At 33.3% G+C, this 10,227-nt stretch overlaps 1 protein-coding gene across 2 annotated transcripts; it reads right to left on the reverse strand.

Annotated features, from left to right (window-relative positions):
• Positions 1-3,804: 3,804 nt before the first annotated feature.
• On the reverse strand, positions 3,805-10,148 carry LOC105323905 (small ribosomal subunit protein uS11). Of its 2 annotated transcripts, none has more exons than XM_034456593.2 (5): positions 10,009-10,148; positions 9,406-9,551; positions 7,785-7,946; positions 6,758-6,834; positions 3,805-3,904 (listed from the first exon to the last, which is right to left on the reverse strand). In XM_034456593.2, exons 2-5 carry the CDS (start codon positions 9,549-9,551, stop codon positions 3,837-3,839), a joined length of 453 nt encoding a protein of 150 aa, XP_034312484.1. In that variant the 5' UTR covers positions 10,009-10,148; the 3' UTR covers positions 3,805-3,836. The 2 variants fall into 2 exon arrangements, with proteins under 2 accessions (XP_034312484.1, XP_034312483.1); XM_034456592.2 differs by having other exon boundaries at positions 9,989-10,010.
• Between the last annotated feature and the right edge of the window lie 79 nt (positions 10,149-10,227).

Genomic DNA, 10,227 nt, shown 5'->3' on the forward strand with positions numbered 1-10,227 from the left:
ACAGTGCTAAAATTGTTGTATGTGTATCAAGTTGTTTGTGCATTGTTTCATAAAACCATAATTTTTAATATACATGTATAATTGAGCAAAGTGTATTGGTTAAAGATTGTATCATTATTGCGATGAAAAGATAATGATGAAAGTTAAAAGCCAAATTAATTAAGTTTCTGTTGTTAGCACCAAATTGAGGATGTTTGCATCAAGCTTGGGGGAAGTAACTCATGCCTTTATTGTTATTGTCTGGAGCAACTTCATTGTATGCCCATGAAATTACAAAAACAAGAGGTATATTTTGTATATAGAGTACTAAATGCAGCTACATTCCACATTTATTATTATAATAGTTATCTTCCCTTCAGAGTAAATTTATAACCTCATTATATTCTATAATTTAATGTCTGTTTGTGTTGGAACAGTTTTTTTCTAAATTTAAGCTTATCATAATTATACCCTTTCAAACAAGATTTACAATTTTTTTAAAAATTCAACCAGCACATTTTTTCCTGTACTTCATTTACTTTTACATTGTAATTAGTGCCATCTCCTTTGATTTAAAAATTGTGCAATAGATATATGTGTACTTAATTTGTTTATATTTCATTAATTATTTTTTATAATCATGATGTTATATTTTTTTAAGTATATGCCGCCTGAGTGCCCTTCATTGGTGAACAACTGTATACCATTTATAGTTTTCCCAAAACTGTGCTCTTTGTATTATACAACTTCAAGTTCCTATTATACTAAGTATACAACATTGGCAAGTTTTAATATTGGTGTAACTTTCAGATGAACATTATTCTAAATTCTAAATAGTTTGTGATGTATTTTACTGCAGTGGATTTAATCATCAATAAAGGATTATTTAATTTTAAAATTTGTTCAGTCTACGATATTCCGTTGCTTTTTTGCAAAATTTTGGTACCTGTAAATTTGAATTGTAAAGTTTGTTGTCCCCCGCCGCAACGCGGAGCGGGGACATAGAAATGCCGGGCGTCCGTCCGTCCGTGTGTCCGTGGGTCTGTGGGTCCGTGTGTCTGTGGGTCCATCCGTCACACTTTTTTGTAAGCGCTCTCATGCCTACAAATTTTGACGGATTTTCATTATATTTATACCAAATGCTTATATCACTATAACCTTGGTCAAGTTCGAAAATCAGCATTGGTCGATCCTTTTTGTTGGAGTTATGTGACTTTGACCGCAGTAATGACTCCGTTTTATCGAAAAATTGACCTTGTAAGCGCTCTCATGCCTACAAATTTTGACGGATTTTCATTAAATTTATACCAAATGTTTATACCACTATTACCTTGGTCAAGTTCGAAAATCAGCATTAGTCGATACTTTTTGTTGGCGTTATAAGACTTTGACCACAATCATGACTCCGTTTTATCGAAAAATTGACCTTGTAAGCGCTCTCATGCCTACAAATTTTGACGGATTTTCTTTAAATTTATACCAAATGTTTATACCACTATTACCTTGGTCAAGTTCGAAAATCAGCATTAGTCGATACTTTTTGTTGGCGTTATGGGACTTTGACCACAATCATGACTCCGTTTTATCGAAAAATTGACCTTGTAAGCGCTCTTATGCCTACAAATTTTGACGGATTTTCTTTAAATTTATACCAAATGTTTATACCACTAATACCTTTGTCAAGTTCGAAAATCAGCGTTAGTCGATACTTTTTGTTGGAGTTATGGGACTTTGACCACAATAATGACTCCGTTTTATCGAAAAATTGACCTTGTAAGCGCTCTCATGCCTACAAATTTTGACGGATTTTCATTAAATTTATACCAAATGTTTATACCACTAATACCTTGGTCAAGTTCCTAAATCAGCCTTGGTCGATAGACTCGATACTAGTATACTGCTTGACCGGCGGGGGACCCTGGAATTCTATTCTTGTTTAAAGGGACATTGTTACGATTTTGGTCATAAATTAATTTTATGCATTTAATGTTTACAATGCTCCAGTAAAACATTTTTAATAATCAATCAAATTTTGAGGGTCAGTCGTCAAATTGTAAGCGAGATACAGAGCTCACAATTTTCTTTTAAGTAAACAAAGCTCGGGTAATGTTTTTGTTTATATTTTGAATATTACATGTCAAGACCTAAAATGAATGTGACAAAAACTAGGAATTGTCTATTTATGTATCAAAACATATTAGATAGAAATATCAGCTTGAAAAAGAACTTTAACGGGTATTTGTACCAATATTAACAAAAACAAGGCATGAGCCTTGTTTACACAGAAAAGAACTGATATTTGTATCTTGCTTTTACTTTTACGAACAACACTCAAATTTTGGTTGATCATTAGAAATGCATTGCTAAAGCAATGTAAACCATTAAATTAAAATTTGAAGAATAAAATTTGGCCAAATTCGAGACCATGCATCTTGTACTCTGCATGCAGCACTATGATCCTTTACAGCCTCCTAGCGCTGCATGATTACAGTGCTCAATATATGTCTTGCTACCCAAAAATTAATTGTATATTTCGACTCTAAATACTTATGATCCTTACGCAATTAACGCTGTAAAATACGCACAATCCCAACCCTATTTTCGGCCCCGGAAAGGTGAAGATTGTCCGCGTATCTCATTTATCCCAGCTTTATTTTGATATTGAGTTGTATATTTTGTGACCAACCAAAACAGCATTCAGTTGCAATTCTAAAATATGTTCGAACTGCGAAATTCGTCCAGAAATAAGTGAAATACGAGCAATTTCTGTATCGCTAATAAACACATCATAGTAACCACTGTTCCTCCATGTATCCAAGGGAGGCTACTATAACGTTCAAGTGATTCTTCTATTTTTATACCTCTTAGTAATGGACTTAAATTCAACGCCAAATATTTATTTGTGCACCGATTTGAGCCTGGTTCTCGCTGATGTGTTCTGTGCGCAATTTTCTAGCAAGTCCAATGAATCTAAATGCACAATTATCCTAACGCAATCAACGCAGTAAGAAAAGCATACTCCCAACCCTATTTTCAGCCTCGGAAATGAGTAGTGTCCGTGTATCTCATTTTTCTCAGCTTTATCTACATACTGAGTTATATATTTTGACTCCCACCCCTACCCGCTTATGTGCTGCCCATGTTACTGACTCGTTTTAGTGGATGCGCCTTGTTCTGTGCATGCACAGAAACGATCCCGCACAGCCTCCTAGCGCTGCGTGACTAAGGCGCTTCGTGTACGTCGGCAACGCCTGATCATGTGTTTCTTTCTTCCTAACTAAAAATAAATGTGACCAACCGAAAGAGCATTCAATTGCCATTCTAAAATGTGTTTGGACTGCGAAATTCGTCCAGAAATAAGCGAAATACGAGCAATTTCTGCAGCTCTAGTAAACCCATCATAGTAATCATTGTTCCTCAATGTATCCAAGGAAGGCTACTATGACGTTCAAGTGATTCTTCAATTTTTACACAACTTTGTAACAGACATTAATTCAACGTCAAATATTAATCTGTGCACCTATTTAAATCGGGTTTTCGCTATTGTCTTCTATGTGCAATTTTTTAGCGATTCAAATGAATCTAAATACATAATTCTCGTAACGCAAAGCACACTTGCAACCTCATTTTCATGATCTCGCACACCCTCATAGCACTGTGCGACTTATGCGCTGCATGTATGTTGGCACCTCCTGGTCATCTGTTACTTTTTTTTCTTCCCAAAAACATATGTAACTAACCAAAAGACCATTTCATTGCCATTCTAACATGTGTTAGTCCCCTTCCAATCTGATATCTTGAGATTTCTAATCACAACAAGGTAGATTTACCACTTGTACATGTTTTATTTTGTAAGTTTACAAACGACGACCACGACGACCTCCCTTTCTGCGAGTACTGTCTGATGGAATTGGGGTCACATCCTCTGAAAAATCAAAATATTTTCATGTACAATTCTGTTAACTTTGATTACATTGATTAAGGCCATTAGCCACAAAACAACTTCTGAATTTTCGAATACAATTGTACAGTGCAAATGAGTTGGGGCTATGATCAGTCAATTCTAGATATGTCATCACCATCACTTCACTTCATTGAAAAAATTGCTTGTGACTGGTGATGCACAAGCTTCCTGCTTAATACATGTACCATCAATATTCTAAATCGGTTGCATATAGTGGATGACCTTGTGGTAATTTAACATGTTATATTACATTTTTAAACAATTTTCTTTAAGCACAATTTCTTCAGCTAAAAGCAAATTACAATTAATAATAGGCATATGCCATTTTACTTTTTTCCTTCATATGATTGACATATAGTTTTCCTTGTGTTGTTATAAACTCTAAAAAAATTTTTGCCACACATGCATTATTTGTTTGATAGCTATATGGATATGCACTGTCCACTATGATGACAACACATTAGGCCATCTAGTGAGAGTACTCATTTTTAAACCTTTGTGACCTCTTGTTCTGACCAATCAGAGAATGCTTTATAAACAGAAACAGTATAGCAATATGGCTGCTCCCATGAACAAAATCAAATTCGTAGAAAATATGGATTCACTCGGACTAAAAACCATATCAGTAAGTCAAATATAGGGTTGGATACCGTTAAGGATGAAACGGTACGATACCATACCGGTATTTTTGAAACGATACGGTATTTTTAACGATACGGTACTAGACCTTAAAAAATGAGAATGATGATTTTTTTTCTTCTTCAATAAATGTGTTTTTGATCTTTCAGTGTTATAATTTATAAAGATAGTATCATATTTACAATAACATACGAGTTTACAAACTATGTTTATGCTTCAATCTTTTAATAAAAGATTTACAAACAAATAAACTGAATCTGATTCTTAAATGTTTAGTAAAGTTACTGGTGTTTCCCCCTTTTCCCAGGCAAAATAACTGACAATGGTTGCAAACACCACCATCTGATTTCCTACTGAAATGAGACTAGACAGCCGAGCGCTTTACCCGGTTGCCAGCCATTGTTTGGTTGCACTAATTGACGAAACATCAGAAAATAGAATGGAAATAAATTAAAAAAAACCTTTGCGCTATATTGTCTTTAATTTACATTTACTGTCAGAATAAAATTTAAACACTATTATTGTAAATGTATTTAACTTTTCTTTTTAAATCATTTATTGATTTATTAAAGTATTGGCAGTCGAATCAAGTATTGTACTAAGAATGATAAAGCACATATTTCGTTAATTAGCCTATCCTTTTAATACGCGGAGAATTCGATTTTAGCGAGTCTTAAATTGTTTTTTAAAATCATTTTAAATGTATAAAAAAGTTTCAAGGTACAGAAATACCGTTATTAGTACCGGTATTAAATGAAACGGTATTTTACCGGTATTTTTAAAGCAACTATTCGGTACGGTATTGGTACCGTGTACCGGTATCCAACCCTAGTCAAATACTTACTATTCCGTCTCAAATTTATTTGACAACGGTTCAACATTGATCAATTCACAATTAACATCATTATTAAAACAACCTTTCTTATTGAATCATGCAAACTTGTATGACAACAACCAGCGTGCGAGGTTTCTAAACCCGTCAAACTCTGCCTTTTCAGTCGAGGGTTTATGTAGAGCAGAGCGGATCAGAAACCCTTGACTTGGAAAGATGATCATAACTTTGTTATGACTGAGTAACAATGCCAAAGAAAGATAAACAACTAACTTCCAACAGTGATGAAATCAGAGGTCTTGGTAGTTCCGTTAGGAGCAAAGAAAGGCAAACATGGCAGCCAATGTCTTTACAAGTTTTGTTCAGCTTTAACGCATACTTTTTACTCAAGGTACAAAGTATAAAATCATTTTGCAATCATTTTTGACTTGCAGACAGCCTTCAATATCTTTTATTTTAACAGATTTAACAAAACTGCACATTAAAACTCATTAATTAAGATCTTTCCTTATTTTGTATCTACTGTTTGGTAATATAATGTTTAAATTAGAACTAAAAGTTTACACAACAATGTTATAATATGAGGTATCCCTTTGAAATAATATACTTTTTCATTTAATAAAAATAACCATTTTTATGATATATTACACTGTAGAAAACATTTGAACCACCTTGTCACATTTGTATTGAGATCAGCAGATCAAGAATGAGTAAAAATTTTATATTCTATATTAGCCCAATAAATGTTGAAAAATCACTTATGAAAAAATAAATTCCACATCAAGTTTCAGGTAAATTTAAATGACATGACTGCTTTCACAGATTTAATTTATTACAAATATCGTCTTCCACAGTATTAAAACATTAATTTCCTATGTCGCTTTTAACGTGAGATCTGATTGGTTAATAAGCCAAGTGTAAATTTTACGTACCACCTGCTGAATTCGGGTGTAAATAAAATGTGACGTCAGAATGCAATTTGTTTTAAACAAGTGCACCTATAGATCTTTGCGCAAAATAATGTAACGTTCAATAAAGTAAATGAATAAATACATGTAATTTGTCAAAATCCCTATATCTTAACATTCTATTGGTACGAATGAATGATTTTCAGCACCATTTCAATTAAAGTTGCAAAGCACTGGCAAAACGATATGATTTCAAAATTTGTATAACATAGAAAATAAATTTGTTATCCAATCGAGGGTGTACGGGGATTTACCCCAGGTTGTATTCCATACGTGTATATGGAATACAACCCAGGGTAAATCCCTGTATATACCCTTGATTGGACCTGCATAACTAATAGTGTACCTTTGAAAATATATATCAGTGTTACATACCAATTCTTCCAATCTTCATTCCTGAACGGGCCAAGGCTCTCAGAGCAGACTGTGCTCCAGGTCCTGGGGTCTTGGTCCTGTAAGTAAATTACACATTCCAATAATTCAACACCTCACAATATTACCTTACTGGCAATTCAACAAATGTTTCACAATCATGTTAAAATCTTATTAAAGGAATTTATACTTCTACATGAACAATTAATTTATCAACAATACATTGTGTATGCAAACAAATCAACAGCTTGAAAAACAACATGAGTGAGTCCTCAATTTAATGAGAAGGCATTTCATTTGTGTAACGAGGCTTTTATATTGCATTTTGTAGAGATAACTTTGAGAACATAAATCCTGTTTATGCAAATGGAAAAAAAATAAAGACAGTTGTGAAACATATTATTTGTCGGTAATATTTAGGTAATGTAGAATGGTAGATAGAATTTTTCAAAGCGTCTTCAAATTTATTGATATGGTTATACCTCACACAATAACATGTATAAACAAATGATAACTTGTGATATTAACAACTACATGTGGTCTACAGAACTTTTAATGACAGACGTCACTGATGTAATCATTGCAAGACTTATGGTTCGTTAGATGCTTTTAAGCCATGTGTATCACAGAAGTTTATTAGCTGCTAATGATCCATCTTGATTAAACATAAAATATAAGAGATAAACAACAATATTGCATTTCAACTTTTACAAGAAAATGAACTTAGTTGGTTTGTGATGAAATCTGGTGTGATCAACCAAGTTCATATTTCTCTTATGTTTTAGAAATTTAAAATTTTGTTTTTCACGTTAAGTACATATTGTTCTCACTGCTCATAATTTAAACAATTTTGTTTGATTTCATGAATATTTACCACCTTAACCATTAGCAGTTACAAAAAGTATCCCAATCAAAATGAAACTAATGCTTTGTGTTTTAAATAATCCTGAAGGCATTTATATCAAAGTTTGATTGAAAGTTATTTTAAAAGCTCATCTACCCTCAACTTGAAATTCTTCCAATAATTTACCTGTTTCCTCCAGTAGCCCTCAGTTTGATGTGGAGAGCAGTGATTCCCAAGGTCTTGCACTTCTCTGCGACATCCTGAGCAGCCAACATAGCAGCGTATGGAGAAGCTTCATCTCTGTCTGCCTTGACCTTCATACCACCAGTGATACGTGCAATGGTTTCTCTGGAAAGTATGAAATTTCAATGAAATTGTCATTTATTAATTACTGTACTAAAAATTCCTAATTAAACGCGAGGAATTAATATCCATGTAAAATCGCGAGAAGCCTGTCATGAATTTTAAAATCTCGCTTTTTATTTTCAGACATATGTAAACTACATGAAACTATGATAAAATTTTGGCAATCGCGATTTGATGGAAAACCGTTGAATCGCGGAGTTAAGTACTCGCGTAAAATAAGGAATCTACAGTATCAGGTTCAGTTTACTCACTTAATTTAGACCCGTAACTTCATTTACCTACATAGCTTTATTTACCTACCTGAAGTAGGTTTATTTAGATACTCAATTATACTTTTTTGTTTAATGGCACATTAGGCCTAACAAAAAAAATAGGTTTGTTTTCGCTTTCAGACTGAAAAAAATTAGGGTTGGTAGGTAGGCTTTTTTTTTTTTTTTTCCCCCTCTCCATCTGTTCAATTGTGCATATTAAACCATTTATCTATTAAACTGGGTAACATAAAAAAAACCCCAAGTATTTGTTGTCATTACTACAGGAATGATTTCCGTGGTTGTCATCATATATTTGACTTAATGAAAGCCCAGAGGAAAATGATCTGATGAACTTTTTCACAGGCTGGTGGGAACATTTCTCGAGCTCAGCTGGCACGATATGTGCTGCCATTTGTAAATAACACACATCTACACAACACTGATGACATCTAAATAAGTTTTATAAGCGTTTTTATGACTTAAATTTAGAGGACACAATAAATTTTTAAATCAGATAAAAAAGAAATTTTAATAAAAAACGGATAAAAACGGAAATTTACAAAAAAAACTTTTTTTGGGTCGGTGGGTTTAAGTTATGGTCGGTCTGGAAAGCGGAAACAAACGTATTTTTTTGTTAGGCCTTATGAAAATTTGCATGCAAACATCGCTGCAGTTATGAGACTGTATACTTCAAAAAATCATGATTTAATGCTTATATTCACATTTTTCTAACTTCATGCCTTGTCTGCAAATGTGATTTATACCTTAAAATTCCTATCTTATCCTAAGGTTAAGTTCATATTAATGGGAGAGCCACAGTAACAGCAGCAAGCGTGAACTTTGATTTTCAATTGTGACGTTGCAGTTAACAGCGTTTGTGACGTCATAATAAAACTCATCATTTTAACCTTTGAGTACCCTGTGTGCATTAGTGTTATATCTGCCGTAGCTTAGCCGCTTTCAACACACTTCACAAGCAAAAAATATGTGGAATGTAAATATAGCTAAATAAACCTACTTTAGGTAGGTAAATAAAGCTATGTAGGTAAATCAAGCTATGTATCTAAATCAAATCAAATACATGATGGAAAAAGAATTCTTAAACATTTTATGTAGCTGTTCACATTAAACATAATATATGAAGAAACATTTCTTTTATCGTGGCTGAACAACAATCTTAGATTACTTACTTTCCAGACAAATCGGTGACATGTACAAATGTATCATTGAAGCTGGCAAAAATGTGAGCCACTCCAAAAACATTTTCACCCTCTTTTACTTGGGGGCCAAGAACAATTTGTTCTGCCTGTTCCTTCTTCCCTTTACGAGGGGCCATCTACAAAATACAAGAAAATATGATATATATTTTATATATGTACATATTTTAGCATTGTGAAAATTTTACAAAGGGACTCTATTGGTCCAAACGTTTATGTATAAGTTGTACTAAAGCAATGGGCAGATGTGGTAGTAACAAGAACACTAAGTTCATTGACTGCACTTGAAATTGTTACAATACCCTTTACAGAACTCTTTAGTCTTTGTATAACTAAATGTGTTTATGTTTTATGCCAAAACAGACGTTTCAGTTGAATATATATGGAGTTTACAATTCCGGCTGCATCAAATAACCTGCATCGTAGCTTATTGGCCATATAAAAAGCCGAAATATAAAAATAGTAACGTAGAATAAAGTTTACTCATGAAAATAATATATCAAACATCTTCATTTATTCAAAGATTGAACCGATTCAGAATGGATTGCCACCTTACTATCATGCACTGATGTTTACCTTGATCGCTAGATTTTAGAAAAGGACTTCCGCTTCCTCTGACCGGAGGAAAACGATGATTCACGAATACTACCGAGTACTCCCGACAAAATTGTTATTGTTGTGCAGGCAGTCGAAGGAGTCAGACGACTAATTAGGCTAAATTTGACCAAAAATTAGTCGTTTTGTCTTCTGCTATGTAAAGATTTACAATGCAGAGATATACTAAACGTGAACTTA

Source organism: Magallana gigas, chromosome 7, assembly GCF_963853765.1.
Source record: "Magallana gigas chromosome 7, xbMagGiga1.1, whole genome shotgun sequence".
NCBI classification, from domain to species: domain Eukaryota; kingdom Metazoa; phylum Mollusca; class Bivalvia; order Ostreida; family Ostreidae; genus Magallana; species Magallana gigas.

What these genes read in the sequence shown, in the direction of transcription:
- LOC105323905 (XM_034456592.2), bottom strand. An exon ending in GTCACCGATTTGTCTGGAAA is followed by an intron (nt 7,947 to 9,405) that starts GTAAGTAATCTA and finishes CATACTTTCCAG; the next exon opens with AGAAACCATTGCACGTATCA. An exon ending in AATGAAGATTGGAAGAATTG is followed by an intron (nt 3,905 to 6,757) that starts GTATGTAACACT and finishes TTGATTTTTCAG; the next exon opens with AGGATGTGACCCCAATTCCA.